This window comes from Cervus elaphus, chromosome 23 (genome assembly GCF_910594005.1).
Source record: "Cervus elaphus chromosome 23, mCerEla1.1, whole genome shotgun sequence".
Taxonomy (NCBI): domain Eukaryota; kingdom Metazoa; phylum Chordata; class Mammalia; order Artiodactyla; family Cervidae; genus Cervus; species Cervus elaphus.
In genome coordinates this window covers 12,293,590-12,314,071 of record NC_057837.1, presented here as the reverse complement: position 1 = coordinate 12,314,071, position 20,482 = coordinate 12,293,590, and the positions used below count along the sequence as shown (strand labels likewise).

Genomic DNA, 20,482 nt, shown 5'->3' with positions numbered 1-20,482 from the left:
TAGATCAGTGTATTCTTACTTTTATATCCAAGGACGGAGCACAAGACTCGGCACATTAAGGTGCTAATAGATACCTTTTCAAAGAGTGAATGAAGAATTGTTGGTAAGTGTGTGAGTGCTGAGTGGTTGTTTGGTAGACAGTGGTGGGCCTCTGGTTTCCAGGGCAAAACAAATTTAGTGACAGATCCCTGTCATTGCCAAAGTAACGGCAGCATCTTGAGTCTGGGAAACAGGAGACTCTGCCCTGCACGTACATGTTTAGTTTTGACTGCACCTTTTTAAAATGCAAGCTTGACCTCTGGTGAGCAGACTGTGGCTTTAACTGCCCTGTCTACACACATGCCTTATGCCATGCCCTGTCTTGGGCAGCCCATCCTTTTCAATCTCTTTTCTTTGCTATCCTCCAGAATCTAGCCTCCGAGACAGGCTTCTCTCTGCAGCTTCCGTCTCATTCTCTCATCTTCAGTCATGCTTGTCTTCACACAGATCCACTCCTGGTGCTTTTTCCTCCCATACATTCTCCATGAGCAGCAGCTGTATTTATGACTGTGATTGCGAATCACTCCAGCCAGCCCAGACTTATTGCTCCAGACCCATATGTCTGTTTTCCTGCTGAGATCTCCAACTAACTGGCACAGGCCATTCAAACATAGCAGGTCCCAAACCCGTTCTCTCTGTTCTTTCTTGACCCTCCCAAATCCAAATGCCAAGACCCTCTAAATCTAGACCTCAGGACTTCACTTATCTATTCTCATCCCTCCCCAGTCTTGTGAATTAAGATTTCCCCCCACCCCCACCTTGATTCTTTTTTGATGCTCAGAGTGAATCCCTTTGTGAATCAAATCTGAGCTGCTCAAGTCACCCTCTGTCTGGGGCAAAACAAATTTAGCAGCAAATCCCTGTCCAGGAGCTTGGAACCTCGGTGATACCTTTTAGCCTGGTTTTCTGCTCTGGGACCACCCAACAGCCAGTGCATCATTACATATTTTCACTTTTAGGTCATCCTTCATCAGTTAAAAAAGCATCACCAGCATATGTGTATTTATTATACAGTATCACCAGCTAGTACAGTATATATTCTAAAACATGCAGAAAAAGGAATTGGCTGAACTTAAGATGAAATAGTCTTAAATAACTATGACTATTCATAGTACATTTTATGCTCTACTAAAATCATGAGGCTCAATAATTTTTTTAAATCTTCATTTAATACTTTGTGTTTGGCACTCAAAATACTGGTTCAGTTCAGTTAGTAATGTCTGACTCTGTGACCCCAAGGACTGCAGCACCACAGGCTTCCCAGTCCATCACCATCTCCCAGAGCTTACTCAAACTCATGTCCACTGAGTTGGTGATGCCATGCAACCATCTCATCCTCTGTTGTCTCCTTCTCCTGCCTTCAGTCTTTCCCAGCATCAGGGTCTTTTCAAATGAGTCAGCTCTTCGCATCAGGCGGCCAAAGTATTGAAGCTTTAGCTTCAGCATCAGTTCTTCCAATGAATATTCAGGACTGATTTCCTTTAGGATTGACTGGTTTGATCTCCTTGAAGCCCAAGGGACTCTCAAGAGTCTTCTCCAACATCACAGTTCAAAAGCATCAATTCTTTGGTGCTCAGCTTTCTTTATGGTCCAACTCTCACATCCATACATGACTACTGCAAAAACCATAGCTTTGACTAGATGAACCTTTGTCGATAAAGTAATGTCTCTGCTTTTTAATGTGCCGTCTAGGTTGGTCATAGCTTTTCTTCCAAGAAGCATACGTCTTTTAATTTCATGGCTGCAGTCACCATCTGCAGTGATTTTGAAGCCCCCAAAAATAAAGTCCATCACTGTTCTCATTGCTTCCCCATCTATTTGCCATGAAGTGATGGGACCAGATGCCATGATCTTAGTTTTTTGAATGTTGAGTTTTAAGCAAACTTTTTCACTCTCCTCTTTCACTTTTATCAAGAGGCTCTTTAGCTCCTCTTTGCTTTCTGCCATAAGGGTGGTGTCATTTGCATATCTGAGGTTATTGATCCTTCTCCCTGCAATCTTGATTCCAGCTTGTGCTTCATCCAGTCTGTCATTTTGCATGATGTACTCTGCGTGTAAGTTAAATAATCAAGGTGACAACATATAGCCTTGATGTACTCCTTTCCCAGTTTGGAACTATGTTGTTCCATTGTTCCATGCCTGTTTCTAACTGTTGCTTCTTGACCTGCGTACAGATTTCTCAGGAGGCACGTAAGGTTGTCTGGCATTCCCATCTCTTGAAGAATTTTCCACTGTTTTTTGTGATCCACACAGTCAAAGGATTTGGCGTAGTCAATGAAGCAAAAGTAGATGTTATTCTGGAATTCTTTTTCTTTTTTGATGACCTAGTGGATGTTGGCAATTTGATCTCTGGTTCCTCTGCCTTTTCTAAATCCAGCTTGAACATCTGGAAGTTCTCGGTTCACATACTGTTGAAGCCTAGCTTGGAGAATTTTAAGCACTACTTTGCTAGTGTGTAAGATGAGTGCAATTGTGCAGTAGTCTAAACAGTCTTTGGCATTGCCTTTCTTTGGGATTGGAATGAAAACTGACCTTTTTCAGTCCTGTGGCCACTGCTGAATTTTCCAGATTTGCTGGCATATTGAGTGCAGCACTTTAACAGTATCATCTTTTAGGATTTGAAATAGCTCAACTGAAATTCCATCACCTCCACTAGCTTTGTTCATAGTGATGCTTCCTAAGGCATACTTGACTTCACATTCCAGGATGTCTGGCTGTAGGTGAGTGATGACCCCAGCATGGTTATATGGGTCATGAAGATCTTTTTTGTACAGTTCTTCTATGTATTCTTGCCACCTCTTCTTAATGTCTTCTGCTTCTGTCAGGTCCATACCATTTCTGCCCTTTATTGTGCCCATCTTTGCATGAAATGGGCATGGTAGCTTGGTCTAATTTTTTTGAAGAGATCTCTAGTCTTTCCCATTCTATTGTTTTCCTCTATTTCTCTGCATTGATCCCCGAGGAAGGCTTTCTTGTCTCTCCTTGCTCTTCTTAGGAACTCTGCATTCAGATGGTTAGTTTCTTTCAGTTTCTGGTTTTAGTGGCTCATAGCTAAGAAAGAGTCCTCGCAAAGACGCAGTGTAAGATAGACGCTACAAGGTGTACATAAGGCAAGGTTCATGGTTAAGAATAGTGGATGTAAGTCCAGAATTTACAACAGTGTTTTTGATACACTTGATTTAGCCAACTTCCTGCCATAACTAATGAGATGATCATTTTCAGCCTGATGATGAAGTGACAAGGAGCTGGGACCAGGAGTGAGGCCTCTGCACTGCCATCTTTGGCTTTACATCATTTAGCGTGGTCTTCATCCGAAGCCTCTTTGCAGATAACTTTTTAAGGACCTGCCATTTTGTGAAAATGAGCTTAGTTCAAACAAAACCCAGCAATCCCCTTAATCAGGCCTACAACACAGGTGATGCACACCGTAGGATAGTAAGTCGTCACATCAGGGGTACATCTCACGACGTGCCTTAGCCGACACACCACCAGCCCCTCCTGAGATGAGGCTTCCCGTTCCCCTCAGGAAACCTAGTCCTTGTTCAGGTCTCTAAACGAGGGCACAGATGTCCCTCAGAATTTTTTTTAAACTCGCAAAAATATGAATTCTACTCTCTTCTTCCTACGTCTTGTGGCACTGTCTAGGTGACCCCTGGAGTGCCTTGAACCGAGGGCCGCTCCTCCACGCATCACCAGATTTCCCTTTCTAGTGGGAAAACCTGTCATGCCACGACTTGGAGTATCTTCAGGAGGTCCCCATTATTGTCTGGTACAAGCCAAAATCCCGAGTGAAGGTCCTTAATCGTATGTCCTGAGAAGTCCATCTTCCCTCATCTCCCGCGGCCCTGAACCGGGCACTCAGGATCCTGGGTCTGGTCACCCCCACTTCCAGGGTCATCTTCTCCCTGAAGATGCTTCTGGCTGCTGACGCTAATCAGTTGTTTCCTCCTTGGTGCTACCACAGCGCACATGTAATCGATTTGCCAGTAAACTGAATTTCACACCGTTAAGGACCACAATTTATCCACCTTAATGTCTAGGCTCCTCCACCACCACTCAGAGCACCTGTCACCTGTTCCCTGAATGTCCACACCCAGACCTGCACCCCAAATGCCTGTCTCTGCACCTGTGCTGGGTTCCCCCACCTCTGGGCCTCTTTTATACAAGAACACTCCCTAGCCTCCACCTTTTCCATCAAAACCCTACCCATTTTCCAAAGCTCCACACACTCACCATGCACAGGCCTTAGTGAAGTTTTTCCTTCATCTCACTCACTCTCCCCTGGAACCCCAAAGAGATGGGCGGAGATCCCAAAACACAAGAAATTAAGGCATTCAGTGCAGTGTCAGGAACGACGCATGAAAAAGCAGACTGCTGCTCCAAACCAGGGAATAGTCCCAGCAATCCATGCCTCCTGGGGACCTCTCAAAGCCTCCCTTGTTCCCTGTCTCTGTTAGAAGACGAGGGTCTGACATATAATTGGAGGTCTACACTCATTTTGACAAAGAATAGGAAAACAGTAAAATAAGGAGACACCCTACTTTCTAACATCTACCAGCCACTTAGTCCAGTGGAATTTTAACGCAGAGAAGCCGCTCCCTGGAGGAGGCAGGAGTCACGCTGAGTGGACGCACTGGTGGTCACTCGGTCTTCTAAGGACCCTTCCTCTGCTGTGTACACCAGCCAGGGAGCCGTGTACAGACCTCAAATCACTAGCTCCACAAGGCAGATGGAATTGCAGCTCTCCTTTGCCCTAAGAGAGAAAGGGGGACTCTGACATGAAGTGGTAACATCATGATCACCTGAGTTATTTCAAGCAAAGGTGGGGAGGACACAGGACAGAAGACAGCCTGGCCAAGAGAAGGCGTCAGGGTCTGAGATTCAGAAGGGGCCACTCCAGCCAGTGTTTCTCCACCAGTTTCTTTAAAAATAGAGACTAGCTTGAGCATGACCAAGTCAGAGCAAAGTTTCAGTCCTGGAGACAAAAAACATTATAATAGAAAAGGAACATTGTATAGTAAGATCCCAAAAGACCAGGGTTCAGAACATAGCTCTTAACTAGCCAGGAGACCTTAAAGAAGACATGTAACCTCCCAGGGTCCAGTCACTGTCCTTTGTTAAGCAGGGATAAGAGCACCTACCCCAGATGTTCTTGTGAGTAACACACAGTGTCTGGGGAAACGCCCAGTACACATTACAGACGTTTGCAGATCTTCTGTTCATACCATGAATAACTGAACTGGCATTGTGCTTCTTTCTCCTAGCTTAAGACTGAAACTCTATCACCTAGCCTTGGCAGACTGAATTTCCACCTTAACTGTCTTTTGTCCTCCAAATTTCTTTTCGTTAATCCAACACAAATGAAGATGTGTACCAGGATGTGATGCTCAGAGTGGCTTCTGGTTGCCCTGGGCTCCCCCTTGTGGCACGTCTTGGGAATTGCATCTGAACCAGGACGCACTTAAGGCAAATGCACCTGAACTAAGATTGTGCTGTGTGTGCTCATCTTTATTTTATCATTCTCCCTAGGTCTACTTTTACACTGTTCCTTAAGGTTATTTTTTAACTTTAAGATTAATTTTGGTGTTCAAATACTAAGGCCAGTAGATAACATTTTTATCCTGGAAGTCAGTGGCAGACTGAAAAATTCTGTTTGCAACTTGATCTTTATTTTTTGCAAATATCTATCAGCTTGTTTTCCTAGTCTCTCTCAGCATAGTCACAAAATTTGACTCTTCGTAACCATGACTGCTTAGGTTTAAGGGGTGGACTTGGTCAACCTCCTTGGCTGCTTGGTTAGCTGCAAAAACTTTATGTAAAGACTCAGGACCATTTGCTTAGGTTGCTTAGTCACTCACTCATGTTCAACTCTTTGTGAATCTTTGGACGGTAGCCCACCAGGGTCCTCAGTCCATGGGATTCTCCAGGTAAGAATACTGGAGTGGGTTGCTATTTCCTCCTCCAGGGGATCTTCCCAACTCAAGGACTGAACTCGTGTCTCCTGCGTCTCCTACACTACAGGCAGATTCTTTACCCACCAAGCAATCAGGGAAGCCCCAACACTTAACAGAAAGTCCATAAAACACATGGGTTTGGTTTAGAGGCACTGAAGGGCATAGATACACACCAGCTCTCCTGGGCTGAATCTGTCACCCACATGCTCCCATCACAGACGGGCAGATGAAGGGTGATGGTACAATTTAGTTGTTTCGCTTAGGTGGGGAAGAAAAGAGATTGATCTCAAAAGTATTTGCTTAGTTTGGGCACTGCCCACTCATTTCTACATGATCACTAACTTCTCAAAAGATACAGTTTTCAGTGTAAGCTTTGCTAAAACCACACTCTGTCTTCATGAGTTGTCTCCTGGGTGGCCTTGAAAAGTCCATGCAAGGTTTTCGAGTCCACCTCATTTTTATTCTGTGTCTTTGCCTCCTGGTCACACAGATCCTCCTGGGCCAGAAGTACAACCACTCTGTGGACTGGTGGTCCTTCGGTGTCCTCCTCTACGAGATGCTCGTAGGCCAGTCGCCTTTCCATGGGCAGGACGAAGAGGAGCTTTTCCACTCCATCCGCATGGACAATCCCTTTTACCCACGATGGCTCGAGAAGGAGGCAAAGGACCTTTTAGTGAAGGTAAGGAGTGAAGTCAAGGAGACTTTTGTTAAGATTAGTACTAGGTTTTCTGATCATAAGATGTTATGGAAAGACTGGAACAATCTTTCTGACCAACCCAATACGTAGTAAACAGTAACTGTTCTGAGCCAGCCTTAAAGGGGATGCCTGCCGTCTCTTTTAACTGAGGCACCAATAGGATGCACATGCGCTATCAAAATGAGCATAACATAGACCCTCACATACATAATTTACAAAAGAAATCTCCACAACAATCCCTATACAGTCTGTTCTGTCCACCTGAAACCATAAAATTCCTAGAAGAAAACAGACTTCATCGACATAGTGATATTTTGGGGGATCTGGCTCTATAAGCAAGGGAAACAAAAGCAAAAAAAATAATATGCGATGACATCAAACTAAAAAACTTCTGCACAGCAAACAAAATCATCAAAATGAAAACTTTGAATGGGAGACGATACTTGCGAATCATATGTCTAATAAGGGGTTAATATCCAAAATACATAAAGAAATCATACAACTCAACAACAAACAACCCAGTTTTTAAAAGGGCAAAGGAGGATCTGAATAAACAGTTTTCTCAAAGACATACAGGTAGCTAATGTGTACATGAAAAGATGCTTAACATCAGTCACCAGGGAAACGCAAGTCAAAACTGCAATGAGCTGCATCTCGTCCCTGTCCGAATGGCTGTTATCGAGACGACAAGAGACAAGTGCGGATGAGGATGTGGAGAAAAGGGAACCTCATGCACTGTTGTTGGGAATGTGAATCGATAGATACACTATGGAAAACAGTATGGAGATTCATCAAAAAGTTAGGAGTAGAACTGCCATGCACTCACATGGTCTCCCACTTTTAGTTATTCATTCGAACAACATGGAAACACTAATTGGGAAATATACGCACCAGCCTGTGTTCACTGCAGCATTGTTTATAGCAGCCAAGATATGGAAACAACGTAAATGTTTGTCCATGGATGAACAGGTGAAGATGTGGTGTGTGTGAGATGTGTATAGTGGAATATTACTCAGCCATGAAGATGAAATATTGCCATTTACGGCACCATGGATGGATCTAGGGGGTTTTCTGGTCAGTGAAATACGTCGGACAGAGAAAAAGACAAGTACCGTGTGCTTTCACTCATGTGAAATCTAAGAAAACACACACAACAAGCACAATGAAGTAAAAACAAACTCATGGATACAAAGAACAGATCCGTGATTACCAGTGGAGAAGAGGGCTGGGAATTGGGCGAAAATGGATGAAGGGGGGGTCAACTCTATGACGATGGGTGGTAATTAGACCTCAGAGGTGATCGCTCTGCACTATGTACAGGTGTCGAATTATAACGCTGATCCTGAAACGTAATTAAAAATCTTCCCCTTACCCTGGATGAAGACGTGGGTAAGATGTGTGTCTTTCTGCTCAGTCTTAGATAAAAGAAAAAGTTCTTGTCACTCCTAAGTCAGAAAACACTGTCTCTGCTGAGAAATTGAAGCTGTTCTGGCCAAGATATAAGTCATTACATCAGTCTTAACTCGAAAGCAAAGACTTCCAGCGCCCTTTCCTCTGGCCAAGTTCACGGCTGGCAGCTGCTCACTCCTGGAGAAGAGAGTGTGGTCATAGAGTACCAATCGTGTGTGCGTTCCCTTCCTCTCCAGCTCTTGAGTTTCTGCTTCAGACCAAACACAGAGGACAGAGATTATGAAGAGAAAGAACTGCTCTTGTATGACTGGGGGCTTCCTGCTCTTTGAGTCTGGTGGGTTTTAAAGCTAAGACTTTGGAAGTTCCCTGGAAGACCTGTAGTTAGGAGTCGGTGCGTTCACACTGCAGAGAGCCCAGGTTCAATCCCTGGTGAGGGAACTAAGATCCCACAAGCCACATGACATGCCCCCCTCCCCCCAAAAAAAGATTAAGCCAAGGCTTTGTACGGGATTCTACCAGGTGTCTTGGAAATGCCTGTAACTGGAGACAGTTTGCACTGAAGCCCTCGAGATTCAGGCTGTTGAATTCATCCCTCAGCCCAACTTCCGTATGAAACCTTAACCCAGCAACACTCCATCTGGGTGAGACTCCTGCTGAGCAGAGTCCACGGGCTGTCCAAATGGACGCAGCCCAGCCCTCCTGCCACATTCCTGACCCGTGTCCACAGAAGACACTGATGTGTTTTTCACCTGGAACCTGTGATACTGCAGGCTCTTATCTTAGCAGCGAGCTCCAGAATTTACTATCAAAGCAGGAGTCAGACCTCACCCGCAGTCGACCAGACTTAAGACTTGGCAGGCTTCCCTGGTGGCTCAGCGGTAAAGAATCCGCCTGCCAATGCAGGAGACACAGGTTCGATTCCTGGTCTGGAGGAGCCCACATACCATGGAGCAGCTAAGTTCATGCAACACAACTGCTGAGCGCATGAGCCCACGGCCGCAACGAGAGAAGCCACCGCACCACAGCTAGAGAGTGCCCCCACTCACTGCAGCCAGAGAGGAGCCTGCACAATGAAGACCCAGCACCGCCAAAAACAAACAAAAATAAGAAAGAAAACTACTTAAGGGAAAAAAAAAGGAACCAGCACCCAGTGGTACAGACTCCAAGAATCACTGACCATGAACCAGGAGCACCCAGGGCCGTCAGTCCATTGCAGAGACGCACGGTGTACTGGAAAGCCATCATTAAAGATTGAAACTTTAAGTTTACCTCTTTTGAAGATGCAAAATACCATTACAGTGTGGTTGTAGTAAGTTAAAAAAAAAAACTCATGCTCCTGCAACATGCTAATTACATATCATGATAAGCACCTAGATTTATTGTTCCAGCAACTGTGTGGATCAAAAAGACCCACAAGTGTTAACCAAGAGCCAGTAGGTCTAAAAAGAACTGCAAATACACATGTTTTGAATAAAACAGGGTTTTGATTTCTGACAACTTACATCAGCTAGCTTAAAAAAAGTCACTTAGAGAAATAATTTTAGCTCTGCCCTTCTTATAATGAAAAGGGGACAAGAATAGGATCTTTCAACATCAGATGCTATCAGTGGTTTTAAATCCAAACCTAGAAGATTATCCGGCCTATCTTTTTTTCACCAGTCTCCTTTTTTCTCATGAAGAACTGCTCAGAATTAAATTTAAACGGCGTAGTACACTTCTGCCTCTCATCCGACTGTCAGCTTGTCTAGGATGTTTCATACGTAGAGGCGGCTGCAGAGTTCTCCCTGAGGAATCAAGGTCTTGAATCTGAAGTGCTGACAGAGACCCCAGAGGAGCCCCAGCCCAAGATTGACAGTATTTAAAAATCTGAACCAGCACACCCTCAGCTTGCACTTTCTGATGGATCCAAACAGACAGTAAACTTAGAAAACTCCCCAAATGACCAATTAAGTTCACTTTTAATGACTGCACAACACAGCTATAAAATGAAAGCTAATTTCAAAATTAACCAATTAAAAAAAAAAGATGACAACAGTAGAAATAAGTTACCAGGGTTGGAATGTAAACAGTTTTGCTTTTCCATAATGGCAGCTTCAGGCACTGTGACAGTTGTTACATTTATTTTACACCCTGGCTCTTGGAAGGACTTAATTGAGGTATGTTAGTTGGTTCCAGCTGCTGTAACAAAACGCCATAGACTGGGCGAATTAAACAATAGAAATTTACCTACTTACATTTCTGAAGGCTTGGGAGTCCACGGTCTGGGCCTGGCAGGGTGGGTTTCTGGTGAGAACCCTCCTGCTGGCAGGCACTGTGTTCTCTCGTGACAGCTCTGACACCTCCTTTTATAAGGACTCGCCTATCAGATCAGCTCCACCTCATAACCTCATTAACCTTAAGCATCTCCTTACTCCCAGGTCACTCACACTATGGGCTAGGGATTCAATACACGGATTTTGAAGGGACACAGTTCAATCCATAGCATGAAGGCTGCACTCCAAAGGCCTGGACTGTTGGAACTCACTAGAAAAGGAAAGCGAGGAAAAAGCTTGGGGGTCTGAAGCTGACTTTGCAGCTACCTTTTCCATAAAGCTGAACACCTGTGCCTCCAAACCCAGCTCCTCCCAGCTCAACAGAGGAGACGTCCCGGCAAGGACGCAGTGAGGGTGTAACCAGACCAGGTGGAGATGATGGAAGTAAGTCCACAGAAAGACACTGGGGGCGGGTGGTTTCCAAGGAGAGGAAGATTGAGGAGGAGGAAAGGATTGCTTCCTGTTGGAGGAGAAAAGATGCGGTGAAAAGTGCAAAATGGAAACTCATTTTATCAGCTCAGCTCCCAGAACCTGGGAGAACTATCTAGAGCAAGGGCATGGGCCTTTCACTTAGTAACTTAAAGCTTCCATCTTTTAATTACTCAGCAATTAAAAGGACAGAACTATTGATTCACCAAACAACTGGGATCACAATGACATTAAAGTGAAAAAAAGAAAAAGTCCATCTCTACAGGTCACGTACTATATGAGCCCACGTCTGTAACATTCTTGAAAGGACAGCATTGTGAGTTGTAAATCAGATTGGTGGTTCCCGGGGGTTAGGGATCATGGAGGCAGGGGAGTGACTATCAAGGGGAACCCCGAGGGAGATCTTTGTGGTGATACGACAGTTCTGTATCCTGTTTGTCTTCATGGCCACCCAGACCTCCGCATGTGATACAGTGACACAGGATAAGACACACACATTGTACATTGTCAGCCTCCTGTACGGTGGTCATACTATGATGGAAGCGTTAGGGGAAAGCAGGGAAAAGGTCACAGGACCTGTCTGCACTCTCTTTTCAACTTCCTGTGAGTCTACATGTATGATCTGAATGTTTGCATGCTCCCAGAACCTCATATGTTTAAGTCCTTGAACTCACAAAGTGATGTTATTGGAAGTGAGGCCTCTGAGGGGCAGTTAGGTTTAGATGGGGTCATGAGGGTGGGGTGCTCAAGGTGGGATTAGTGTCCTTACAGAAAGAGGGAGAGAAAAGAGATCTCTCCCTCTAAATAGGTGTGCCAAGAAAAGGCCACATGAGCCTGTAGCAAAAAGACAGCCGCCTCCAGGCCAGGGCGAGAGGTCTTACCAGAAACTGACCATGTCAGCACCTTGATCCTGGACTTCCCACTCTCAGAATCACGAGAAATAGACGTCTGCTATTTAAGCCCCCCAGTCCGGGGCATTTTGTTACAGCAGACTGAGACACTATAATTATTTCAAAATAAAAAGTTTAAAAACAAAACTAAATCTAAAGCTAAATTCTAGCAGATACCCTCCTCCCCCTAAAAAAAAGTCATCTGCAGAGTTTCAGTGGCAGGGAAAAGATTTATTGTGAATGTAGAAAGTGAATTATTTGGTGAATAGAGCAGAAACAAAGACAGTTAAGGATAAAGAAGGGGAAGAAAAAGAACCAGTTGTTGAAAGAGGTTTTAAATCCACGTGGAAGAATCTGGGCTTATTCTTTCTCATGTGAGTAAGTAAAATGTCCATGTGCTTGCTCCTCGGGAAGATCTCCCAGGTTCTAGGAGCTGGGCTGATAAAAATTAGTTTCCATTTTGTGATGTGCTGATTATAAGACTGGCTCTAGTTTCATCTCTGTGTCTCTTTTGCTCTGTAATTTTAATCCAACAACTCTCACATCCTTGAGCTCCCTTTTCTGTAAAAATCAAAGGTATACTATCATTTCGAGAGAAACTCCCTCTAGGGAGTTATCCCTAATGTTGTGAGACCCAGAAGTAATGGGTCCTCTGAAAACGCTGGACAGAGTATTCACTGGCATCTGTGGTGGTGTCTGCACCGGGCTCCGTCCTCTTTAGTCCTGCAAGGGCATGGATGCGTGTAGTGCATGAACAAATGCACATCAGGAGAGGCTGCGCCCCAGCAAGAATTACAGCTGGAAGGGGGAACCACTGACACAATGAAAAGACAGACTACTGAGTGAGAGGAAATGTTTGCAGACGGTATGATCCATGAGGGGTTAATAGCCAGCATATGTAAACAACTCTCACAATTCAACATCAAAAGAAAACCAACCCAATTTAAAAATGGGCAGAAGACCTTCTTCAGAGAAGAAATGAGGATGGTCACAAGGCACATGAAATGATGCTCAACATCACTAAACATCAAGGAAATGCAAATCAAAACCACAATGAGATATCACCTCACACCTGTCGGAATGTCTATTGCAAAAAGACAACAAATGAAAAACGCTGGTGAGAAAGTAGAGAAGAGGAAACCCTCCTCCAATGTTGGTGGGAATGTAATTTGGTGCAGCCATTACAGAAAACAGCATGGAGGTTCCTCAAAAAACTGAAAATATTTATAATAGCAGAGACATGGAAGCAGCAACCTAAAACTCCATCGACGACAAATGAATAAAGAAAATGTTTTATATATGTGTATATATATATATATATATATATGTATGTATGTGTGCACATACATGTATATACATACACACACACACATACACACCCAATATAATACTGTTTAGCCATTCGGAAGAATGAAATTTTGCCATTTGCAACAACATGAATGGACTTAGAAGGCATTATGCTAAGTGAAAATAAGTCAGACCTTGTCGCAAAGAGTTGGACAGGTCTGAGCAACTTTCACTTTCACAGAAAGGTAAATACTATATCACTTTTATGTGGAATCTTAAAAGTACAGCAAACTAGTGAATATAGCAAAAAAGCAGCAGACCCACAGATGCAGAGAACTGGTGGTTACCAGTGGGGAGGAGGGCGGGGTAACATGGGGTGGGGGAGAGGAGGCACAAACTCTTAGGTGCAAGATGGGCTAGAAGGATGTATTACACAACATGGAGAATACAGCCAATGTTTTGTAATAACTAAATGAAAAGTAAACTTTAAAGATTGTGTGAAATGTCTTTTTTAAGGTTTACAGAACTACAGCTGGGACATGGCTGTCCAGTTGACGGTGGTCAGAGACGCGCCCCTTTCTTCCTCATTTATTCATCCAGGATGTCCTGTCCGTTTGTTTGGAAAATGATGAAAAGCTAATGATCCCAGACAGAAATACCTCTCCCTTTAGTAGGAAGAGCCCTCTGAGGAGGGACTGAGGTTGGAGGGGAGATTCCAGAGGCAGATGCTAAGACTGGGGGTTGGGGGGGGGCCCTCTGCCGCGTCTCCGCACTGCTTTCTCGCCCAGACGGTCAAATACATTTAAACAAACTCCAGCTGCATCCTGGCCGTTTATGTAAGAGATGTGCTTTTTCCTACAAATGTAAACCACACTTGTGACAGCTTTTATGGATGAAATCAAGTCTGTCTTTATAAACATTTATTGGTTTGGTGCAGCCTCCCCTGTGGCAGAGACGATGACTGCCCACAAGGTCAACGGGCATCTTCAGGACCAGGGTGGGGGATGATCAGCTACAGGGCAGAGAAGATGATAATTTACTCATCTGTGCAAAACTAGAAAGGATTTTGAGTCCTGAAGCTGGAGATCATATTACCTTCTCATTATTCCTTCTATCTTCTAAAAATTTCTTTTTACATTTCACAGGTACATCTGCTAGGCTCAGAAAACTCTTTCTCATGATATTCTTGGAACAAATGCCCCATGTTACTAAGGGAGATGAACAGAAAATTAGCATGTGCACACTTGGCCTCAGACAGCTGTTATACTTCTAACCTGTTTCCCTGAAGCATTTGATTATAACAACACGAGGCTAAGCTTTTCCTTAGAGCATGCTTGTGACCCTTTAAGAAAGCAGCTTCCTAGGAAATCAAACTCTGTTGATGGCAGTCAACCAGACAACAAACACGCTGGTCACTTACCCTCTGCTGGTGTGTTTTGCAGACCAGGAATTAGTGCACACCAGCGTGTGTGTGTATGTGTGTGTGTGTGGTTGTTGTTGTAACCCACAAAACAGTCCTATAGGGAGGATTCACTCACCTTACTGATGAGGAATCTGACTCAGAGCCTCTGTAACTTGCTGGCGGCCTCATGAATAGCACAGGGCCAAGCTGATTTCAATTGAGGTCTAGATAATTTAAAAAAAATAGCATTTCTAGAGCAAAGCTCAGACTCTGGTATATTCAGTAGACCTGTTGCCACTAGTTTGACTTGAGTCGATAGTTTAAAACAGTTGTAGAAAAAGAAGGCTCTGAAATCAGGCGGCAAGAGCCAAACCCCTCTCCTAGTGGAGCCCAGCCATGTGGTCTGGGCTCCCTGCATCTGAGGAGCCTGGTTCATCCCGTGAGAAGTAACCGCTCCCCTTCTGCTCCCTTTCAGCTCTTCGTAAGAGAACCTGAGAAGCGGCTGGGGGTGAGGGGAGACATCCGTCAGCACCCCTTGTTTCGGGAAATCAATTGGGAAGAGCTGGAAAGGAAGGAGATCGACCCACCATTCAGGCCTAAAGTGGTAAGGGGCCCCCGGGACCCTGAGGTCCTGCCAGCACCATCCTCACGTCACACCCAGGCTGCCTGGACCCTGACTCCTCACCCACCCTCTGGGGCGCCGTTCTTGGAAGAAAGTCTTCTTTAGCCATAATCAGGCTATGGGGCTGGGGAGGGGGATGTTACTTATTTGCTGTGTCAGCAAATGCAGCTGCATGAAGAATGGATCACGGAGGGTGCAGGCCTTAGACGAATGTGTGTGTGGACGGGTGACCCTCAGATGCGACGTGGAGCTGTGCACGATGCACTCAGGCTTTCAGGGTCCAGTCTGTGCGACCCAAACCTCAGCGCAAGCCCTGCCTCCTCTAACAGGGGTTTTGGAGTCATGTGTTCTGTGATATTTATGAAATTTTCCCTGACATGTGTCATCTGGTCATGTAACTGCAGACCCTAATGGTGATTGGTAGATGTTTTTTCAGGTAAGAAGTAAGCTGGTGCTTAGAAAAGGACAGGTCTCTAAATTCCCACTGGCAGGAGTCACCAACCTCCCTGAGCAAGGGCAGAACTTCCTGGGTCACTATAAAATGAGGCAAAGTTGAGATGAAAAATGTTCTGGAGGTAGACGGTAGTCATGGTGACTGAACACGTGAATGCACCTGAGCTGCACACTTAAAGAGGGTTAGGATGGTCACTTTCAGGTTATGCACATTTTACCACAATTTTTACATTTCTTTTATCATGGTAAAAGTCACATAGTATAAAACGTACTATTTTAACCACATTTCACTGTTCAGTGGCGCTAAGGACAGTCACAATCATCCACCCGCCTGAGTTTTGCACCTTCCTAAACTGAAACTCTGTCCCCGTTAAACACGAACTCCCCAGTGGTACATATATACAATGGAATATTACTCAGCCATAAAAAGGAGCGAAATTGTGCCATTTGCAGAGACATGGATGGAACTAGAGACTGTCATACAGAGTGAAGCCAGAAAAACAAACATCATATATTAATGCAAATATGTGGAATCTACAACAATGTACAGATGAACCTATTTGCAAGCAGAAACACAGACCCATGTATTTGTAGAGAGCAATCATAGATTCCAAGGGGGTGGGGAGAGTGGGGTAGACTGGGAGATTGGGATAGACATATACATCACAATTTTTTTTAAGAGTAAAGCAAAATGGTGGATTTGCCAGCTCTACCCCCATTCCTGGTGATTCTGAGAGTAAGATGGCAATGACCTGGGTGGACACGAACCATCTTTGCACGGAGGTGGCACAGGCTTGTGGATTTCAAAGCCGTGCATTCACTCTAGAAAAATGTCTTCTGTTGTTACTTGTGGTGGTGGATGGCCAGTCGGGGCAGTGTGTCCCCAGGCCAGGAAGAGATAGTTATTCTCAACATTTTCCTAAGCTCTGGGGATGTTCCGAGGGTCCTACAGGGCTGGCCCATAGCAGTCTTCTTATTTGTAACAGCACCATTTCTAATACAGGGGTTAATAATTTAGAGAGAGTAATTTCTGCCTTGTTCCAGCTCATCAGGGCAATGTCATGTGTCTCGACTTCCATGGTAGACTATGATGGACTGGATATTTTCTGCACAAAAAAATCAGACCTTTGATCTGCTCTTTCCTTGTGGGACGATTCCAGATTCCTCCCATAGGAAGGCATTTCCCTGACCTGCAGTCTAAGCAACTGTTTGTAGGCAAAGGCCAAAGAACCGTTGGCCTCAGCAGCTCTGGGGGCCCCTTAAGGGTGGGAAGGGCTGACTCTTAGTCATGCTCATATAAGGGTGACATTGCATAATGGTTGCTCTTAATCTTAGAAAGTGGAAATGCACACCATACCGAACAGTATTTGTGAATAGGTCTGTTTTTGGTCATGGGCACCAATAGATCCGGTGGCGAGAAGGGAGGTCACCCTAATCTGTCTTGTCTGTGGAAGACAGCCCAAGATATTTAATAATAAAATTAGCCTGGGATTCTTTTCCCATTCAGGCCATCAAAGAGTAGAGTTCCCTGTGCTATACAGTAGGTCCTTATGAGGAATCTAAAAAAAGAGTAGTTTTATGTATTTATATATATATATATATATATATAACTGATTCACTTTGCTGTATACTTGAAACTAACACATTGTAAATCAGTTATTCAGCAATAAAATTTTTTAATAAAAAATTAAATACAATGACTAAAAAAAATAAGATGACTGTGGGTAAGGGGAATAAACAGTAGTGAATGATGTTGACAGAACAGTAATGTATAATCTGCAAAACTCCTCCCCCTCCTCCGCTCCCACCCCCAACCCCTACCTCCCACCACTCCTCCACCCAGGGTCCCCTGTAGACTAAAAGATCAGAGGTCAGATGGGGCTGACTGATTTCCCAAAGGTTGCCAATCCTGCTTCACGTAAACTTATTTGAATGTATAAGTCATAGAATCCCTGTATATGAACTTATTATACTGTTGATAACACTGATGATCCAGGATCTGAGAGACAGTCAATAAAACTCCCAATGATAACCTATAAGTGTTACTTTAGATTATTCGCAGATGCCAGTTTTTTCACATGCAGATTATTGCCTTGATGGCGAAAACAGAGATAATGAATTCAGTGGCTGATCTTCTCTTTTTCTCCCCACCACTTAAACCCTGATCCAGAAATCGCCATACGACTGCAGCAATTTTGACAAGGAATTCCTGAATGAGAAGCCCCGGCTGTCATTCGCAGACAGGGCGCTGATCAACAGCATGGACCAGAACATGTTCCGGAACTTTTCCTTCATGAACCCAGGGATGGAGAAGCTGATATCCTGACCTCGCCTCTCCAGAGGATTTTCCCTCTTCCCTCTGTGAACTGGATCAAGCGGACACTCCTTGGGTTCCTTTTCAACGTGGAAAAGAAGAGAAACACTCAACCATAGAGGCTGGGCCCCTTGGAGCACCTCAGCGGCTTTGCGTCTGTAGCAGAAACTAGCTCTTTCTTCACTGATGACCATGGCCAGTCTTGAAGTTAGCTCCTTACTGTAGCTATTTACTTGAAGATGGTTCTCCATGCTGTGAAAGATCTGAAAACTGAGCTCTGCTCTGAGTTATGACTCTTCACCTGGGTCCCATCTACTGGTCCATGATCTGTGTGTTGACTCAAGGAGCATAGTCCGAACCTCTCAAGACCGAAGACAGCACGTTGTCTGGTGTAGCACTGGATTCCATTCAGCCACAGACAAGTCACCACTAACCCATTTCATTCTGTTCATACCTGTGCAAGTGTAAGGGGGAAGGGGTGGGGGAAGCCCTGAATAGGTTCTTACAGGAACTCTTCATAATAAACATAGCTTATAACTTGAGATTTACAAGTCCATTCATTCTGATTAGTGAGGAAATTCATGGGAGAAAGGAAGGTGGGGAGTGTTGGTGTCATTGATATGGAAGGTTGACTCGACCCCTACTCTTGTTTGTCTTGTCAACGTAGAAATTAGAATCCAATAAAGATTTAGTCATAGAATCGTTTTCCTCCTGCCAATAAAACTTTTCCACCCATCCATTCTCAGTTGATTTCAGTATCAGTGGCACGTTCTCATTATCATCCTCACATTAGAGCAGGAGAAAAAAAATGTGTAATTCTTCTAGAGAAAAGAAATCCCATTCCTTTCTGATACCGTTACTGATGTTTTGATGACTCATAAGTCCCGTGAGAGAGACACCTTTCAGGATAAACAAACACCCATGCATGCTCTTCACAGTGATCTTATTTAATAAGAATTATAGCTGTACATGTTTAAAGTATCTGTGCTGTTTGTATATTTTGATAAAATGTTGTGACTTCATGACAAAGAAATGGATACATAAAAATGGAATAAAAGAAAGAAAGATGCCTCTTCATAGTTTAATTCCCTACTCATCCCCCCTACCCCCAACTTGGTTCTGTTTGGGTTATCATCAAAATATAGCTATCATTGAGGTGATGTTTTAAATTTTGAGAATCATTCAAAATCCCCAACCAGGAGAGAGGCTCAGGTAACCCTGAAGTTCTTGGTAATGTATTTCTCTTTCTCTTTCCTACTAGATTTCATTTTCCACTCACTTTCCAGCATAGTTTATTCCGAATTCCCTACACAGTCTTCCAAGGACCCGTGGGGTCAGGTCTTTAGTCTCCCACGCTTAACTTTGCTCCAGTGACTTCAGTCAGAGTGGTCCCCCCGTCACGCTGGACGCAGTTCTGCCTCAGGGCCTTTGCACGTCCTGTTCTCAGCACCTGGGATGCTCTTCCCTCCAATAACGTTCTTTGAAGGAATGATCTCCAACCCCCGAATTCAGCTCTGCCTCCCAGCCTCTCTCCTGACACTGCTTCCTCCAGTGACAGCCTTCTTTCCGTTTCTTATGGAATGTGCTCGATCCTTATCTACCTCTCTGCAACTTTTCATACAAAGAAAGATGCTCTGTTTGATCTCCAGTCCCCTGGATGTTCTGACCTTTCCTCTTTCACCACCTCCCCAACCCTAGCTGGCCTCACTTCCTCCTTCTTCCCCAAATCACCTCTGAGGCCCCCTGCCCTCCTCACATTTTTTTTTTAAACATAGTTTTCTCTTACCCTATGCCTTCAAAGGATCCTCAATGCAATCATCTCAATTCTCATCTCCAGGTGAGGCTCTCTGCCGGTGTTCACGCAGGTTCCATCAACATGTCTTGTTTTCTTAAGATCGTTCTATCTCTTACTTTCTAATTCTAATAACAGCACCATCATGAACCCGGTCATCCAGGCTCAGAGCCACAGAGTTCTTGTCAACTATCTGCTCTCCCTTTCTAACCTCCCTCCTGCTCTCCCTTCTACAAAATCCCTTTGAATCTGCCTCCGCAATCTCTCCAAATACATACTTATCTCTCCTTTCTCCCCTGCTAGTCGTGCCTGGATTATTTAATAGCCTATGAGCCAGTGTTCCCATCTTAAGTCTCTGTCTACATTTTAATTCACATGTACAATATATAAACTGTAGGGTGGGAATAACTTTTCCTCTACCCTCTTATGTTCCGTGCCCAAGGGCCTGTGAATTAAGTTGACAAAAGCCCAACGAGCAAGAGAAGCAAACTTTTATCTACGCGTGTAATGTGCATACATGTGGGAGAGCTCCATGATGAGGCACTCACATGGGGGCTTAAATAGCTAACTTACTGGAGGAAAGGGAGGGAAAAAAAAAGTCTCCAATGGAAAGAGCAAATAGGTTTCAAGAGAAAAGAGAGTTTGCGGAGGTAGGTTTACTCTCCTCTCACTCCGGGGATCAGACACACCCCAAAGAAGGAATCTATGGTGGTTCTCACTTCTCTGAAGTGTCTGCTTTTAGTCAGCTGAAGGAAGCTCCAGAAAGGCCTCTTTCTGCATCTACTGCATCTCAAATATCTTTAGCTTAAAATAATTTTTACTGTTTATGAAAATAATTTTTACTATTTATGAAATATAAAAGTACTATCTTCAGAAATCAA

At 44.2% G+C, this 20,482-nt stretch overlaps 1 protein-coding gene across 5 annotated transcripts in view; it reads left to right on the top strand.

Annotated features, from left to right (window-relative positions):
- Positions 1-18,880, top strand: part of PRKCQ (protein kinase C theta) — a 142,731-nt gene extending 123,851 nt beyond the window's left edge. For all 5 annotated transcript variants that reach the window (XM_043884032.1, XM_043884034.1, XM_043884037.1 and 2 more), the window contains 3 exons: positions 6,484-6,672; positions 14,896-15,024; positions 17,666-18,880. In XM_043884032.1, the coding sequence (XP_043739967.1) occupies positions 6,484-6,672; positions 14,896-15,024; positions 17,666-17,821 (474 nt within the window). In that variant the 3' untranslated portion in view covers positions 17,822-18,880. The remainder of the gene's footprint in view (positions 1-6,483; positions 6,673-14,895; positions 15,025-17,665) is intronic.
- The last annotated feature ends 1,602 nt before the right edge of the window (positions 18,881-20,482 follow it).